At 38.3% G+C, this 19816-nt stretch overlaps 1 protein-coding gene and 1 long non-coding RNA gene across 2 annotated transcripts in view; one reads left to right on the plus strand and one right to left on the minus strand.

The window, feature by feature from the left end:
- LOC122654695 (AP-2 complex subunit alpha-1-like) overlaps positions 1–19816 on the plus strand; it is an 88782-nt gene that overhangs the window by 6494 nt on the left and 62472 nt on the right. The window contains exons 2-3 of the mRNA XM_043848904.1: positions 13026–13157; positions 16502–16627. Of these exons, the coding sequence (XP_043704839.1) occupies positions 13026–13157; positions 16502–16627 (258 nt within the window). The remainder of the gene's footprint in view (positions 1–13025; positions 13158–16501; positions 16628–19816) is intronic.
- Positions 1011–18575, minus strand: LOC122654696. The gene is made up of 3 exons (XR_006331952.1): positions 18564–18575; positions 1333–1438; positions 1011–1233 (listed from the first exon to the last, which is right to left on the minus strand). It is a non-coding gene; the product is annotated as an uncharacterized LOC122654696 (long non-coding RNA).

Here is a 19816-nt window from a genome sequence, read left to right on the forward strand (position 1 = left end):
ACGAATCTTTCTTTTCCTCAGTTTCTCCTTGATCCAAATGCCAATCCATGAAGTCCGATAATTTCATTGAGGTAGGTGTCTTTGCTGAATTCAACAACTCTAATTTTTCACCAGGATCTGAGAACTTTACTGGTTCCACCACTGGAAGGGAATCCATTGAAAGTTTTCTTTTTGACTCAGCCGATGGATCTTTAGCGAGGGAATCAACATAAAGAACATCTTCAATTCTGGACAGTGAAGGCCAAGCTTTCAAGTATCCTCGAATAGCTCTCTAGAACAAAATATTGCTAGATAGAGAGGAATTAGATCAACTTGAAATCTGGAACTCAACTCATTGAGTCACAGAGATTTTTAGGTAGCTTGCTAATAACAGATCCAATGAGGCTCCAATGTCAGATCGAGTTGCACACCGGGGGGGGGGTTAATATGCCAAAGTTTGGTAGGGGGGATCAGGAGCAATTAGCAGGTCAATATATGCTGCAATTAGAATGAAAACAGAGTATGTTGCAGGTGTGTTAAGATTGAAATTAAACACTGATTAGACCTTACCTGAAATTGTGATTCACATCTAAGATGAAGAGCAATATATCCTCTTAAAAGCTGAAAGCAATCATTCACAGCAGTTGAAGATATTAAGTAGAGAACAGTAACAGTCGAGCTGGCTGCAGAACTGGGGAAAGAACTTCACTGTGTTTTGCAATAAATATGGATTTTCAATTTCAATTATGCCTATCACAAGGTTAAAACCTTAGCTCACATAAGAATATATGTAGCTTCAACACATTTAACATACTGCATCAAATAACAGTGTTTCATCATTCACCCAAAAAAAAAAAAAACAGTGTTTCATCCAATTCATTCTATTACCAGGTAGAGATCAGTTCTAGGAAAAAGACCAAGTTGGAGAGAAGGATCTAAGATTAATGACAGAAAACAAAGAATTCCAGTAACTTACAAGAATGGAAGAAAGCAACAAAAGCAAACATAGACTTAATCCCATCTTCCCAACCCCACCCCCCCCCCCCCCAAAAAAAAAACCCCCAAGACCTAGGCTATAGAAACATAATTGAACAAACCCAATAGAGGTTTAGAACCCAAAAACAATAATAAAAACACAAGTCAATGGTACTGAAGCTTAACCTGGCATAACGTATTACCTGAGGGCCAGGAAAACCTCCCACAGGCCACTTAACATCCTTTTGCAAAAGGGTGTAATCTTGCTCTATTCCATACCTGATTTTTTCGGATAATAAAATGAAAAGGTAATTAAAGAAGAGATCAACAGAAGGACCAATTGGAACAGGGGAAGAGAGATCAATAACAAAATTATACCAGGGTTCTTCAACAGCAACATCAGGCTGGCTGACAATCTTTGCAGCATTATATCTCTTGTTGGTGGAATCGGGTCTCCTGCTGGGGTGTAAGCATCACACATAACCTATATAATGAAAAAAAAAATTATATATAATTCGACAGAAATTAAAAGGGGAAAGATATTCAACAGTGAAAGACAAACAAATTTGAAGTATATGGAATTCACTTATGGCATCCCAACTGACTTCCAATTTTTAATACCACCGAACATCGATAACCAATTGCTAAGCTACCACTCTCCGGTTTGATATATATAGAGCAGAATAAAATCAATCATCTGTACTTTCCTCTAGTATATGCCGCTTGGTTTATGTGTAAGCTTGTAAAAGATGGACAGGGGCAGTAATGTGAGACAATTACAGATTACTTGATGAGAAGCATCTATTTAGTGAACAAGATAAGATGAAGAATCAGCATAACAGAGACCAAAGACCAAAGAATCCGCATAACAGAGAGAGAGAGAGGGGTTCTGCAGTGGTCGATGTAGAAGACAATGAGAAGCTGAGGCAGTTCTTGCTGGTCGTGAGGACGAAGAGAGTAGATGAGAAGGGAACCTTTTTTTACTCGCGATTTTATCAGGCACAGTTTTGTCCAACTTGTTCTGAGAAGCGTAAAAACAAGTTGGACTAGTTTGTCAAATGTGTTCTAGGACACATAAATTTCTATTTATGTTTCAAAAAACACTAAAAACGAAACAGGTTTATCAAACAGTTTTTAGGGTGTTTTTCCGTTCTGATCAAACGGGCTCTTACTCTTCCAAAACTGAAGTCTCTTCCTAAGCCTATCAAGAATAGGAGAACAATGATGGGCAAAGAGCTTAGAAGAGATTAGCGACAGCCCCAAGTAGTTAACAGGAAGGTGAGGACCCTCAGGGAACCCCGAAATTTCATTCAACTGGGCTTTAAGATTCACAAAAACCCCACCAAAAAACAGAATTATGGGGATTAATGGATAGGGCAGTCATAGCAGAGAAGGAGTTAATTGCTTCAGAAATAGCTGTCCCCGAAAAAAGAGAGGCTTTGGTAAGATCATAAGATCATCAACAAAAGATAAGTGAGTGATCTTCAAAGCCTTACACTTTGGGATAGGTTGAATGGGATTTGCCTCAGTTCCTGCCATTAAAAGTTTGGAGAAGCCTTCCATGGCAATAGAAAAAAGAAGAGGAGAGATAGGACAACCCTGGCAAATCCCCAACTTGGAATTGAAGTAACCCTGCGGGGAATCATTGACCGAAACAGAGAAATTAACAGATGAAATACAACAATGGATCTAATGGATAAAGTTTGGAGGGAAATCCATCCTAGCTAGAATTTGGATAATATAATACCATCTAATAGAGTCAAAAGCTTATGGGTTTGCAACTTAAGAAGAACAGGAGGATGGTTTTTACTATCAAACCCTCAAACTATTTCATGACATAAGAGGATTTTATCAGCAATGTTCCTACCAGTAATCAAAGCATCCTGATTGTTACTGACAAGGTCATTAGTAACAAGTTTCAGTCTGTTTGCAATGATTTTAGCAACAAACTTATAAAGGAGATTAGCAAGCGAAATGGGGCGAAAAGAAGAAACCAAATCAGCCCCCTCATGCTTGGGAATAAGGCAAATGAATGTCTGATTGATGCTTCTAATATTCAAAGGATTGAAAAAGAAGCTATGGACAACCTTAACAAGATCCTCATTACTAATGTCCCAAGCAGCAATAAAAAACCGATAGCTAAAGCAGTCAGGGCCTGATCTGATAGCTGCCAAAATCTCCTTTATAGCAGGAATGGAAGAAAAAATCCTCTTCAGGTAAGAGAAGAGGGGGGGGGGGGGAACCTTAGAAAAAGGCAAATCCAATGGAATAGGCTGAATGAGATTAAGATTGGATGGATTAAATTGTTTAGTAAAAAGGTTCCCCGCGGAGTTGCTCAGACTATAAACTGAATTCAAACTCTGCCTAGCCCTCATAGACTTATGGAAATTAACCAAATTAGAATCCCCAAGGGTTCACCAATTGATTCTGGACTTCTGCTTTTAAAAGCTCTCTTCTATCTTTAAAAGGGAACCCAGCCTACAAGATAAGGACCTTTCCTCTTCAGCAAGAATCTGGTTGTGTAGGTCAACTTGAAGCTTATATGGAATATCAGAAAGATTAGATCTACAATCCTAAACATTCTGGAAAATATCACCAAAAGTATTTTTATTCCAATCTTTAAGGGCAAGTTTAACAGATTTAACTTTTGGGAGAAAATGCAAAGAGGACAAAACCTCTCCTTCACTGGAGGGCTCCAAGCCTGCCTAACAAGAGGAAGAAAATCACTATGGCTGGCTCACATATCAAAGAACTTAAAAGGCTTTGGGCCAAAGGAGATAAAGGGCCAATAGTGATAATGCTAGGGCTGAGGTCAGAAATACCAGGGGGCTCAAATTTGCATAGGATGCAAGGAAGGAAGAGATCCAGCTATCATTGGTAAAGCTATCATTGGTAAGGACACAGTCTAGTTTACAAGATATTCTAGAATCAGCAGTTCTCCTATTAAACCAAGTGAATTTGAAACCTGTTCATCTAAGATCCGGAACATTTATAGAATTAAGACAGGAAGCAAATTCAGAGATAAGTGTCATCTACAGGAAGACCTCTCGATTTTTCATGAGAGAATAACACAACATTGAAATCACCCACTAGACGCCAATTGTTAGACCCAACCTGACTCGAAATGTTCACAAGAGAATACCAGAGATTTCCTCTTTCCAATAGAGAACTGGAGGTATAAATTGCAGTAAAAAGGAAATCTTGATTATTCTGAAGAAGGGTGACCTTAAAGTGAATGTATTGATCAAAAGCAGGCAAGAAATGGATAGCAACCTTACCTTTATTCCAGAAACATCAAATATGGTCATTCTGATGGTACTGATAGTTGTGGTGGAATACCCATGAAGGAGCAATTGAAGAACAGATAGGGACATAATTCTCCTTCTTGATCTTTGTTTTCAAGAACATGAACGCAGAAACGTTGGCGATGCAAACGGCTTTGGACTTCTGCCTGCTTTGAAGGATTATTTAATTCTCTGATATTCCAACAAATGATTGAGTCCATAAACCTGAAAGAGAAAGGGAAAAAAAAGAAGAAAGATAGAATGAAAAACCCAGAAGGTAAATAAAATCACTGGTTTCCTTTCTTCCTCTTAGAGGTAGGAACAAGGGGCCTAGGGGGAGGGACAAATGGTTTGCCAGATTTCGGAGCCTACCAGGTCTACATGGAGAGGAAGAGCCCCTAAATCACGAGAAACAGAAGGATTGGAAGAACCTGAAGGGAAACTGGAAGGAGGAAGGGTCGGATGAGATGGAGAAGAGGTGGTTTTGGGCTGGGATTGGGGGGCAGGTTATTTGACGGTTTTGGTTTTGATGGTTAAGCCGAGATTGGGTTGGAGAGAGTTTAGATTGAGATAAGTTCGGCTGAGGTGGCTGATTAGGGATAGATGGAATGATATGGTTTCGATGGTTTGGGGTCAAGAGATGCTGGTTTGGGAATGAATGACGTTGGCTTTGGTTTGTGAGACAATGGATGAAGAGGGGTCTGGGCAATGGGGATTGGTCTGGGAAGAAAATGGATTGGGTTGGTTCAATTTCAGGTCATGTGGGTGAGGTTGGGTAGAGGTCAGAAGGCTAGGCATTTTAGAAATGGGTTGGGACATATCGGGTTGAGCTTGGTTATAATGTGATGGAGATGGAAGGGGCAATGAAGGGACAGATGTGGTCGGTTTGGGTCAAGATGGACTGGATTAAGGTTATTTTCAGAGCTTGGGTCCAAACTATATATCTGCTGGTCCAGGTTACTTGAAGAGTTGCACCCTCTAACCATAGTGGGGTCCTCAGGAAGCTCCAAAGAAGAAGTGGAACACATGTTCAGATTTGAGTGTTGGTTAGACAAAGCAATTGAGTGAGAAACTGAAGCATTTGAAGGACAAGAAACATCTTTATTTTGGGACTCTAATTCTGCCAACACAGCATATTGATTAATGGAAACAAAGAAAGAATGTGAGGTGTGGTTATTGTGGAAAACAAGAGATGGATGAGAGGGACAACTGTTGCTGTTATCTATGAAAGGATGGGATTCAAAATTTTCAAAAATGGGGGATTTGAAACTGAATCAAGAGGCAATAACTCAGTAAGTTAATTTGGGTAACTGCTGTGAGGGGCTCCCGTGGAGGTTCAATCCTGGCGCATTTTCCTTTTTAGCCACCAAATCTGAATTAACCAAAGGAGGCTGAGCAATGATCTTTTCTGCTGCTGAAAGAAAAGATTTCTCTGTAATAATGATGATTATTATCCGTTGGAGAAGTAGCACCCATATCTTGATTCAATGATATGTCAGGATAAGAGTTTTTTTGAACTCCTTTTGGTTGACGTGGGCAATGCTTGTCCTGATGACCAAAACAGAGACATAAATGCATCTGAGAGGAAGCCACTCGAAACAGACCTCTTGGGAAAGAATTTCCCATCTTCTGGAAGAACAGTAATTGAGGAACCAAAATAGAAATCCGCCGAAACATCAATAAGAATCCTTGCATAAGATAATCGATCTCTCACCTTTGTTCTTACATCTGAAAATAATGGCTTTCCCACCTTTGATACTTAAGCCTTCCTCAGTCCAGAGATAGAGTGGCGATTTCGGAAAAGTAACCCACATAGGTAGAGAAGATAGAGCATTGTGATGCATTTGAACATCTGGTGACCCGGCTGAAGAACAATTTGTTTTAGGGATACAAACCGAGGACCTTTGTCTATTGTTAAATGCATGTCTTCCTCTGAAGGGAATGTAAAAATGAAATGACCACTATCCAGCATTTGAATTTTCACCTCCTTACAATGCTTCCACTGACGTGTGACGATGCCTTAACCAAGGTTCTAAAACTCGGGTCTCGGTGGCATCTTGGCCCAGCCAGAAACCGAGACGAGTCGAGATCTCGCCGAGATCTCGGCGAGTTGCTGCATATTTTTTTTTTGTGACTCAGACCCCCAACTCGGTGGGTTTTACACATATTTTGGGTCTAAAACTTGGTATTCAGCCTATTTTAGGCCATTTAAACATAATGGCATGCCCAGATTTTCCAAAAAACAAGTCCAAATATGAGTTTCACTTTGGACCATAGGTTGGTAGGCAACGAGTCGTACTAAAGCAACCTACTCTACACATAATTTAGTAATATATAGCAAATTAGCAATCAAAACATCCAAATTAGTACATATCAATCAAAACATTCAAATAAAAAGTACATTACATCAATGTTCTCTGAATTTGTTACATAAAATGTGATCGAGTAATAAATTCATCCCCATATTGATCCACAAAGAATTCCCATGTCATAGAATTGCTGAAGTGTTGCGCATAGTATGACACAGCCTCCATATAAGTCATAAATGTTGTTATCAACATATACCAACCTCCCTATCTTAGGGTACATAGGAGGCTGTTGGTATGAGGTGTAAGATCCACTGCTACTGTCATATTGAGTTTGAGGCATGTATGGCTGGTTTGGGACTGGGAATATGTGTCCAAAACCTGACCCAGAGCTTTGATTGTCAAACTCAACTGCTGACTGCCCATACTGACCATAGTCACTATATTCAGAACCGGTGCTCTCCTGGCCATAGTCATAGCCATGATGATGCTGAGATGAATGCCTTGACTGATGCTTACTAGTAGTATCTATACTCATGCTTTCGAAACTTGCAAGCATGGTGTTCATACTGCTGTCATCATCCTGAGCATGTGAGTGTTTGCGACCCTTCTTTCTGTTGTATGTTTTAGAGTGGCCACCATGGTCTTGATCTTGAGTGGCATGCGTAAACTGAGACTCACCTGTGAAACACACAGGGTCCTCCTGCGTTCCCACTTTACCCTGGTACTGCTCGCACATCTCCTCATGACGATCATCATAATAACCACTACTCTGCATGCCACCACCATCATTGCTACCATCACCACCACCATCACCACCATCATTGTCATCATCACCACCACCATCATCATCAACATGACTTCCTACAGCAGGCTCGAAAGGTCTCGGTGAGTCTGAATGTGCACGCCCCTCTTGCGACGACATATATTCGTCAACATCAGTACCGGTTACAGACGCAATGGTGGGGTCGGGCTTACCCCCAGGCTGATCCATATCGGGTGCACCACGATCCCTCACCCACTGGAATAAGGGATCCTCATCCTCATCAGAGTCCTCTTGGAAAATATTGGACAGTTCAATGGGTTCTTTATCATTGGCTTCAATTCCTTCACGTATGTGCCTCATCCTTAATCTCATATTGTAGTGCACATACACAAGCTGCTCCAGTCGTTCGCTACCCAACCTGTTCCGCTTCTTTGAATGTATCAATGAGAATGTACTCTAGTTGTGCTCACATCCGGAGGATGAACAAGTTTGTCAGAGCACTCTCACTGCTACCTTCCTCAGGTTGGGTGAACTTGTACCATAAAGCACCCAGCAATCGGCTGCATTACAAATATAGAATATTAAGAATATGCGCATTCTAAAGGGATAAAATTATAATTCATAAATGTAATATCATGCCACCTACCAGGGTCTGACTTTTGTCTACCCTCCATTGCAGCTTGTTGACCGAAACTTGCTGAGGCCTCTCTGAAGTATTTGATCTATTTTCATTTTAAATTTCAAACATTGTTAAAGGCATTAGTATTTGCTATTTAGTAATTACATTCATAAACTAACAAATGGAGTACCACAGTCCCATAATCTCACCTCATCATTGCAGGTAGCTTGTATATTTGGATTAGGCTCCAACTTCTCAATAACAGCTTGAACTGCCTCTAAGAAATCTGTGTCTAGCCTAAGATCATGGGAGTACTGATACTTTGGATTCAAATAGTATGCTGGTAAAGTAGACACCACAAATATAATTTGTTAGTGACTTAATGCCTTTGGGTTATGAATATGTAAATGTAAAAAAGTTTTAACATTTAAAGTGTAAAGTATGTTGAACTCACCAGCTTTATGCAATGGATGACTCAAGTGCTTCTCCCACCGCTCATCAATGATGTTAATGTAGGACTTTGGACTTCGAGGTATAGCAGTTCTAACCATTTCCTTCATTTTTTGAATCGCAACATAAATGTGGGCCAAGGTATGCTTCTTCTCTGTATCAACCATCCTCAGTACTGCCACCACTGGCTCTAATATGGCAACTACTTTGTCCAAGTCCTTCAAAAATCCATCACTTGTAATGGTCTGTTGTGCTGCCTTCCCTTCTTCTGACTTAGAACCTTGCCAACTAAACCATTGTTCACTTGCAAACATAGACCTCAGACCTATCACCTTCGTCTGAAAGCTCTTCAATGCAATGTAGTTGGTGGAAAATTGAGTGACACTAGGCCTCACTAAATCTCCATTGCATTTGTCCCTCAACAAGGCTGAAGCATAACCATGGTTATACACAAAATTTGTTACTTGTCTTGCCCTATTTACCACTCACGCCACCAAAGTCTTTTTCCCCATGTCCTTCAGCATTAAATCAATAGAATGGGCTACACATGGAGTCCAAAAGAGCCGGATCCTCTTACTCTTCTTATTCATCAACTTCGCTCCAGCCTTTTTAGAGTTGGAACCATTATCCGTCACAATTTGGATAACATTCTTTGGTCCTACCTCCTCCACCACTTGCTTCAACTCCTTATACAAGTATGATGCATCATTTACATGCTTTGATGCATTGATAGACTTCAAGAATACAGTCTTCCTATTGCAACTCACCATGAAATTTATGATGGACAGTCTAGTAGGTCCAGTCCAATCATCAGCCATAAGAGTAATCCCATATGTCTCCCACATTGGCTTCAAACTATCAATGTAATCTTTCAACTCCTGTACCTCCTGAGGCAAATATACATTGTATAATTCATGTAGTGAAGGCCCCTTCCATTCTGGGCCAGCCCTCCCTACAGCATCAAAGAATGCATTATAGTATGTTCTTTATGCTACATTGGCTGGAATGCCATGGTAAAACATGAACTTGCTAAAGGCTTTTCGTGCTTCCTCTTGTTTACCACCAAACATTTACGGGATGGTTGGCTGGTAGGCATCTTGTTGCCTAAAAATTGTTGGATCCTGCTAAAAAATGGGATCTGGAGAATGTGCTCGTGGTCGGGTTGGGGGTCGTGGTATATTTCTTATCCTAGTGCTTTCCTCCTCGCATCTTCTTACAGTGGTGCAGTTGAGCCAGATCTACCAGCTCCTCTTGCTTGCTTATATGCTCTTATATTCTCAAAATGAAAACTTTGTCTACTCTCAGCCAAAGTCTGCTGGTAAATTCTTCATTCAGCCTCTGATTGAAACTCACCAGGTGGAGGCCTAAAGTCAGTATCATCTCCTCTATGGACCTCTACACCAGGCCTCTCTAGTACTGCCTCATCAAACTGTTGTTGCATTGTTTCCCTCTCAGTTTTCTTTATTCTTCCTCCTTTCAAGTGATGTGCCATTGCAACTTTCACTTGGGTAGGAACATTTGGGCATGAGGCAACATCCTTGCCTGTACCAGACAAATGTTGCTTTAACCTGGTGGTTCCTCTAGATAGCAACTTTCCACAATAATTGCATTTGGACTTCTTTTTGTCTGCGGACATCGGGACTCCATGTTGCCATGCTATATCAAACATTGTGCACAAAATATCTTATATTTTATACTGTTACATAAAAAAACATATATTAATAACTATGGTTCACTTAAAGTAAGGTATTCAAGACTTAAAGTATGCTATTCATAACTGTTAAACATAATTTCAAGCTACTAGAACTATGAAATAACTATCTCTTATTTATCCCCTAACCCTAGTATTTATTTCTTAATTAAAAATAATATTTAGAATTTTTATTAAAAATATTTATACCTTAAAGTATAAGAAAAATCTAATGTAATGATGTATTTGACATCATTTGAAGTTGAACATTATGTATATATGTTGTACATAATTTTTCATAAACAACAAGTATTTTTTCTTAATATTATATATATGTTTTTAATTTTTATAATATTTTTATTAAATCGGAAAAATAAAATAAATTTATTAATGTGTGAAAATAAAAAACTGATCCATGGGGTTGTAGAGCATCCCAAGTTATTCAACATATATGAAAATCATTTTCAAACAATCACTATTCATCCTATTTTTTTCAATTTTTTTCTTTCAAATAAATCATTTATTTTTTCAGAAATTATAATAAAAAATTTATTAACTGAAAAATAAATCCGACTCCATCAAGTGATAGATCGGCCAAAGATGTTTAACATATATCAAAACCACATGAATCTATCAAGGATTACACAAATTTTGTTGAAAAAAATAGATTTGGGGAAAACTAGAAAATACCTTTGAAAATTCTTGAAATAGGTGATGATTCTTGGACTGTTGGAGTTGAATCTTCAATTTAGCACTTGAATCTCACCTGAAACCATGCAATCCACCCAAGATTTGAAGGAAAGAGGAAGAAAATGGTGCAAAATGGGCTGTTTTCCCTTTCTTTAGAGCTATGGACAGAACTCAGCGAGATTTTCGAGTTCTGTCCATGTAACTTAGTTTATAAAATGGGTTAGATGGGTGAAATGGGGAGAAAAAATGGGTCAAAACCCATATCCAGACCCGATACCGAGATCTCGGCGAGAAATTGCATTTTTATAACGTAAAAAAGCAGGAAAAAAACTTCCAAATTGGTCTCAGATGCATTGGTCGAGACGATACCGAGATATCTCAGCTCGCCGAGAAATGTAATTTTATAATGCGTATGGCATCTCGACTTGAGTTTTTGAAAAACCGAGAAACTTGGCGAGATCTCGCGAGTTCTCGATCCATGGCCTTAACTGCTGAAAAAGGAGGATTTTTGCCAAGGAAAAACCCCACCGCAGCAGATGCCAAAACAGAAGTACCCGAAACTAGATTTTGGGACGGGAGAAAAGCAACTGGTTTACCCTCTGAGGTGCAGGTTTAATGAACTTGAGCTTGAACCCGTCTTCAACGAAAGAGTGACCTGAGAAAAGACCAGACCAGGTTGAAGGGGGCAACCCTTCACGAGAACCGTGACTAGACTGAGACAAAAGGTTTCCAGAAGAAATAACAGACCTTTGAGGAGGAGGTTTAGAAGTATGGTTGACATTGGTCTGCAGGCCGGATTGCAAAGGGGAGTCTAAAGGGTTGGAAATAGGAGGGTATAATAATGAAACTTAAAGATTTCTAATGGGTGGGGGAATGGGGCTCATCTAACTGGGAAGAGATTGATGGTGGAGCTGAGTGGGTTTGGCTTGGAATCGGTAAATCTGCAGGATGAGAATTGGATGACAATGAGGCCAAAGACTTGCTCGAAGTAGGGTATGGTGCTGGTGGTGAGGTGCTGGTGGAGGGCAAGCACTTGTTAGATGAGGCTGTAGATAACAAAGGTTGCATGAGGGGTAAGGTGCTGGTAGTGGGCATTAGGTTCTTAGGCTGCAGGTTGTTTGAATCGCATGAAGAAGAGGCTCGACAGATTGTATAGGTTTGGGAGTAGGAAGGGGGGAAAATCTGAAGGATTAAGGTTAGCCGTCAGAAGAGAAGAAAACTGCAGAAGAAAACCATAAGAATAGAAATGTAACCAGAAGAAAAGAAAATGAAAACTTAGGAGAGAAGAACCAAACTTAATTTTGATTGGTACCTACTCTATAGAAGTGGGGGAGGTTAGGGCTAGGAGAACCCTCTCTATTTTTCTATTGTGCATGCTGGCTTAGGACAAAGAACATGATTTGCCCAGGAAAGCAAATTATTTATTGTCCCTGCTACCTGAAAGCTTTGCAGGTTGACATAGGAGAGAAAAACTCCTCATAACCCTCCTGAACTGTGATTCAATGAAACCAGCAGCATGTTGCACATTCCTGAAATTTTGATTTGTTTTTATTCTTTTCCTTTCCTTTCCTTTTCTTTTAGTTCTCTTGTACCAGTCTGGTAATATTAAGAGAATGTCCACTGTGCTTTATAGAAAATTTAGGCAAATTAAGTTCATTAAACACTGATTGGAGGGAAACAAAAAAGAAGTTGATGATGCAGATGTCTGCTAAGAAACCATAAGTTAAAGCCTCTACAGCTGAATAGAATGTTTATATCACTCTCACAATGCATCCATATACTGGCGTCTTAACAATACTTGGAATAACATTCTCTGTCCTACTTAGAACTAGATCTTTTGTTTCCATGAATCCCAGTTGGAATCAGGGTTTCCTAATTCCATCAAACAGGTACTCATGACTCGGAGTACTATAGTTATGCACCCTGACTTAATAAACAAATCCTAATCTTCTTTCCGACTGTTCTATAAAAAATTAAGTCTTACCTTCATTATGTTTATAATTACTTAACCGGAATTTAGTTAACACTGTCCCTTATTTTTTTATGTCAATTATCATAGATACCTAATTCTCTAGAATACCCGATAATTGTGTTCTCATTTGGCACATCTTGTAGCCAAATGTGTTCATTCATAAAACATTTGGCAAATTGCAAACCATGGAAATTGAGCTGAACATCAAATTGTCACTATTGTTCAATCCTTTACCAGTTCTCCTTTGGATTCTGTAAAGCTATAGTGATTCAGCTCTGTTGTTCTTTTTGACAGGGTTTGACACCTTATGAGAAGAAGAAATATGTTTGGAAAATGCTCTACATATATATGCTGGGATATGATGTAGAATTTGGTCACATGGAAACCGTGTCTTTAATATCTGCACCCAAGTATCCAGAAAAGCAGGTAGAGGCATCTCTAAATTGATTTGTGACATGTTAAGTGAATTTGGAAAACTTTCGATTAAGGCTCATATTTAGAGATATATATTGTAAATTCTGACATTAAAGTTTCTTTTTCTTAAATATTTTTTCTTCACATTTATAATTGAGAGAGATAGGGACAGGAAAAGAAGCAGCAGGGGGTAGACTGGGAAGGGAGTAACATGACATCATCAGGGGAAACTAAAAAAAAATGATTTTGGGATGGGTAGGAGTGGAAGAAAGAAAATGGAAGGGGGAAGAGGACGGAGAGGAATTGATCTTTATAGACCTGGTTTGCTATGCAGTCATGCAACTGCTCCTTTTCTTTTTTCTCGTCTTTTTCGTTTTTGGGCCAATTTAGCTTCAATCTTCTCCTTAGGTTAGGAACTTTCTGTACACTTCAATCTTACCTTTGATGGACTTAATGATGCAGGGCATTTTTGGCCCAAAACTGGAAACTGTGGGCAAGCCAGGAGAGCCCCAGCCCAGCCCCCTGCATGGCCAGCCGAGCACCAGCCAGCCTCCTTGCATGACCTCTGTGCTGGCCAGGTTCACTCCCCTACGTGGTGGACTGAAGTGGGCCCCACATGGCCCTTGAAATGCTCTAGAATAATAAATTAGATAGTCTTTCCCTTTTTCTTGTTTTGTCTTTTCATATTCCTAGGTGTATTAATGTAACTTTTTAAATTCCTAGACTAGGAGTTTAAGAGTTAAGTCTAAGTCTTTCATACTTTACTGGTACTAGTTTCTAGGTGAGTTATTAGTCTAGGGAGTCCAATAGTTGTGTGCTAAGAATTAACTTTTTTGGAGTTAGTTTCTAGGTGAGTAATTAGTTTAGTTAGTTTCTAGGTGAGTAATTAGTTTAGAATAGTGTGCTAGTCATTAATGTTTCTTGTTAAAGTCCAAGAGTCATTTTCTTCTTTGAATACCATGTAACCCAGTGATGTAAGGCATGAATTTGAGTTATCATTGAATTAGAAATTGAAGTGATTCCTTTGGAATTTTTCAAGAATAGTTGTGTGAGCAACCCCCTTGTACGTGGAGTCTTTCATCACCCTTCCCTCTCTCAAGTTTCTCCCTCCTACCCTCTATTTCTCTCATATCTTCTTTAACTTTCAACCTACCTTCTTCTCTTCTTCTCTTGAACCTACACCATCATCCATTAAACCAGCAACTTCATCTGACCTTTCATCTTCTCTATCACATGCGGTTACCTTTTCCCCCTCTTCAATTCTATTATTCAACCCTCTTATTTCAGATCTGATATTCTGTCTGCATCACTTAAATTTCCTGCTCTGCACATCAATCTTCTTCAGACTTCAATGTTCTTTTACCTCTTCGGCAAGGTTCTAAAACTCGGTCTCGACCAGGTCGAGTTTTCCGAGATCTCGGCGAGACAGTGTATTTTTTTTTTATGTTTTGGAATTATGTTTCGTTGGGCATATGGCCATAGTTGGCTCCGAAAAGGTAAGCTTGTTTTAGGCTTAATAAACATATTTAAAGGTTCAAATTGAAAAAAAAAACACCCAATTTGGTGTTTTGGATTTGCACCCTTGGTTGGCAATAAATGCCGAACTCTTAATGTAGTATTGCCTATTTTACACATTGTTTGAATGATATGAGACATAATTGGCAAGTAAAACAAGCAAATTATGCACATATTATTGAATAATTATTTAAGAAATAGTTGAAGACTTTAAGTTTTTACTACAAACCACAAGATACAATGACATATTCACAATGCATATTACATAGACACCCAACCTAAGTACAATGAATAATACATAAGTCATAGACACCTTACTACCCTAGTCTTCCACGTCTTAACTCCCAAGTCCCAACAATACAATATTATGACTCTATGAGTACTAACTACTAAGGAGGTTGAGATTCTCAACATAATCGAGATTTCACAGAGATTTCTCCGAGATTCTCGAAATATTCGAAATCTTGGTCGAGTTTTTACATTTTTTTGTTTCGTATAATAATTCGTTTCAAGAAGCTCAAGTTTTCCAAGATCTCGCCGAGATTTTGAACTCTGCTCTTCGGTCAAACCTTATTTGGTGTGCACGAATGCTATTTAAAATAGCTCTGAATGAAAATATTTTTGTAAACATAAAAACAAATGAATATTTTACCACACTTCTGGTTTTTAGCAATGTTATACCATATTAAGATTTATGGAATTTTTAGATTTGAGAAAAACCTGAGCATTTAAAAGTTGAAAATTGTACTTTCCGCCGAAAATCCAGTTTTTGTTCTTGAACTGGGGGGTTGACTTTATCCTTTTCGAATTGATTTTTGAACTATTTTTATTGGATTCAAATAGGGGGTATTTGCTTATTTATGAATAATATCTTAAGTAAATGAAATGAAAAATATAAGAACATTTACTTCATAAATACGCGTCGCCCTTGACAACTATGATTCTTAGTACACTGTGCGTACACTAGTAAACTTAGGTCAATAACCATAAGTACCATTTTAAGTGTTTTTTTTTTTTTTGGGTGAATATAGTTCATGCATTGTGTTTAGAATGTCAAAAATATGCTGTATAGAAAAAACCAGAGCATAAAAAGCATTTCTGGGCCTCGAAACCACCAACCCGAGTTGGCTAGGAAAAAATCCCTGGTTTCGACCAATTTCGACCATATCTCGGTTTCTGGCTGGTCGAAACCAGTGTCAAAACCAAGTTTTAGAACCTTGCTAGGCGGGCACCGTCTTTTCGCCTAGGAAGTCCCTCTGACGTCATGGGTCGTCTAGTTGCCATTACAACTATTATCCATACTGCATCACATGGGGTTTAGGGGAGGAAAGAAACTGTTGATGCAACTGATTGTATGTTTTCATTGTGGTTCTCAACCATTCTAATGGTGTTATATGTTGAGAGAGAGTTATCTGATTTGGGCTGTTGGTTTTTTGATGGGGGAACTGATGTCTGTATGGTAGAACATCTGTTTTGCTTCTGTATACAGTTCCACCTCGCTCCATATTACTGAGTACTACTTTTTATTTAAGATGGTAGAAAAGTTTATTGTGTGAGAAGTACAAAAATGAGATAAGACTTAAAATTTGACAAATCTTGAGGGAGGAATAAAGAACTTAGTTCATTTCTCGCACAATGTAGCAACATGATTTCATTAGATGCTGTTCTTAATAAAACATACTTCATGCAGCATCGAGTTTTTGTTCATGGGTACCCATCTACACATAGTCCTGTTTCTTCATATTTTTTACCTTCAATCTCTTGGTGAACTGTTTTTCGGATATACAGTACATGACTGCTGCACTGACAAAGTACTTTTATTATGCTAAATATTGCTGCAGGTTGGATACATTGTGACTTCATGCTTGCTTAATGAGAACCATGACTTTCTCAGATTGGCCATTAATACTGTACGCAATGATATTATTGGGCGCAATGAAACTTTCCAGTGCTTGGCATTGACCATGGTAATTAACAGAGCTGTTTTAGTTGTTGGATTAGTTTATTTTCCCATTTTTATTTTAATTTCTGTTCCTGTTTTATAGTTACCGAAATGTATGCAAACAGATAGTGTATGCTTAAATGAGACGGTTAGATTTCATGCATGAGTGCATAAATAACATCTCTTTTCACGTCTTATTTTTAATCTCTATGAACCTTTATGTTCAAGCAATCTTATGGTATAGCGCAAACTTCAGCAGAATCGACTCTGCAAAATTATCATACTCTTGGTGTATGGTTTATAGTCCAGCAAGGAAGAGAAACACAATGAACAAAGCAAATGTACAAGGAACTCCCCTCTCCCCCTCATCCATGCAGAGAACAAAAAATGAAAAAAAAGAAATCTGATGTTCAAATAGTTGGGTTTAGAACTTTAGTTATGGGAAAGTTATAGAAGCCTGGTTCAATTAGTTAGGATTTGGTATGGAAATTACCAGTGGCATTGAAAATTGGCACGTTACTAGATACATCAAAGACTTGGAGATTTAATGATTGGAGCTAGGTTTAGAGTAGATAAAGACTAGGCTTTGACGGTTTTCAAAGATCAAACAATTAATGAAATAACGCAAGGAGTTGCATAAAGACTGGATAAAGAGGAAAAAAATAAATCTTTAAAATGAACTACTTATTGAATGGGCTTCTAGTACTCTTTGCAATTCCACAGGGAACTATTTCTTCAGAAACCAATCACCATGCTTGCGAAAAGTCACATGAACTAACTCATTAACTGAAACATATGACTGGTATACAATTGTTTATAGACGTAACTCTGTTTCTCTTACTTGACCTACAAGCAATGAAAGTTAGGCAGTTTTGTCACAAGTAGCAAAGAAATTGTGGTAAAACGTACCAGTAATTGAAGTGTAAATTATTAGAGTCGTGTCTGTATGGGGTGAGAGGGCTTGACTATTGTATTGAGGGTTGGGTTGTATACTTAAGACTGACTAAATTATTTCAAAAGTGAATCCAAAATATGAGATACAAGATAAGTAAGAATATCAACCCAAATCTAGACTAGTTATTCTCAATTAAATTTCTAAAATACCCATAATTCTCGAGGGGAAAGTGTTTCCTACACTACCATTGTACCATACGCCCTCTCGTGTGGTTTTTTTTTTTTTTATATTATTTTCTCTCTCCTCCCTTGATCATGTGAGCCCCATGTGGATGATACTGTTCCCCACACCACCATTGGTGTGGTGTAGGAGATTCGTCCCACCCCATATTGGCGGCTACTGAGAAGGGAGAATGAATGGCTCAAGAATCGATCGGTTCCAAGCAGACTCATGGAACTTCTCTTTATTCTCATTCAAATTGAATAAGGAACGTTGAGGAACGGAGGTATAGAAGATTTCCCCCCGCCACACACAAGAGGCTACTGGCTCTTGGGATGATTTTAGATGCCGCATAGTCTCCACATTAGCCCCAAGTAACGAATCCAAATTCCTATCTCCATCTGAATTCGTCTCATGACTTATCGAAAGAAGCAATTGCCCCCTATTTGAATCCAATAAAAATAGTTAAAAAATAAAATTCTAAAAGGATAAAAAGTCAACACTCCTAGTTCAAAAACAAAGAGCTGGATTTTCGGTGGTAGGTGAAATTTTCAACTTGGGTTTTTTTTTTGTCAAATCTAAATATTTCATAAATCTTAATATTGTAAAACATTGTTAAAAATCAAAAGAGCAATAAAATATTCATTTTTTTTATATCTAAAAAAATATTTTCATTCAAAATGATTTTGACAGCCTTTGGGTACACCAAATAAGGTTTGACCGGAATATAATAAAAATCAGATTTAAGCAATCTTGGATTTGTTGAAAAGCTGGTTTTGTGCTCTACCTAATACTAAAAGTCTAGGTGAAAATAAAATCATTTGACCAGTCAAACTTCTTAGAGAACAAGAATATTTCTCTAAATCGAGAACAATTTAATTCCTTATAGATAAGATCATATTTTCTAAGAATAGTATAAACCAAATGTGAGACTAGGTATACATGACAATGACCAATTCCAAGAACAGTATAAACCAACTGTATGTTTTGACCGTTTCAAACGTTCAATAGCTTGCTTCTTCAGTTATGCTGTCTTCTAGTTCTATGTTGATTTTTGACAACTTGATGTGGCTTAATATTGATTTTTGATTACTTGATGTGAATTTATTTTTATTTTTGATGACTTGATGTGGCTTAATGTTGATTTTTGAAGATATGAGGTATATATTGTAACATACAAAATCATGTTAGAAAAGAGGGGAAATAAAAAATAACACTTGGCTGCCTGGGCGACCGCCTTATCGCCTAAGCGCTTAAGCACCCCTCCACTGCCTTGGGTTGCCTTGCCGCTTTGTCAACTACGAGAATCACATTTTGAATGAGCCAGAAGAATCGACCGTGGGGAACCCTCTCCCATTCTCAAATTAAGAGATATTAAACCAAACAGAGTATAAAGCCATATAACAGAATTGGGACCGTTGCCCCCATATTTGAGCCTGCCCTTCAAAATTGGTCTATGTGATGGTTCAGTAGGTGATCCCAAGTAGGCAGCACTTGGCAGTCAGCCTTGATGGTCATATTCACTTTGTCATCCTAGAAGCTTAAGTTTCTCTGTCACGTGGAGATTCCAGTGATGCAGAAGAATATACCTCTTCTATTTGGTTGTGCCATTGATGACAATTGGTTACTAGTACAAGAAACATGAGATAGTTCTCCGTTATTGGCAGTCTGAAATATAACATCCGACTATGCTTTATGTCATTCTTTGCTTAACGAATTCCCTTGAAGCTGATGTGGGATGGGAAAGTGAAAATCTTGATTGCATTTAAGGATTGCTAAAAGTTTGCACTGCTAGAAAATTGATTTTTCTCCATGCAGATAAGCTCATAATGTGCTTTTTGTATGGTTCTGATTTGTACCTACTTTCACCAATATCTTCTGGTGGTTCTCATAATATTTTTGTTATATAATTTCAAAGGTCTAAACAATATGATTAGTTGGCATGTGGAGCTTTGGTGATCCAAAGAAGAAAAAAGTGTTGTTGGGACTGGCAGGGACAATTTAAGTGATTCAAATGCAATTTCTTTTTTGTCAAAAGCAGAATGAAAGGAGAAAGAATTATTGTTACCCATTGTGCCAGCCGCAGAGGCTTGGGTGTGC

This window comes from Telopea speciosissima, chromosome 3, assembly GCF_018873765.1.
Source record: "Telopea speciosissima isolate NSW1024214 ecotype Mountain lineage chromosome 3, Tspe_v1, whole genome shotgun sequence".
Lineage (NCBI taxonomy): Eukaryota > Viridiplantae > Streptophyta > Magnoliopsida > Proteales > Proteaceae > Telopea > Telopea speciosissima.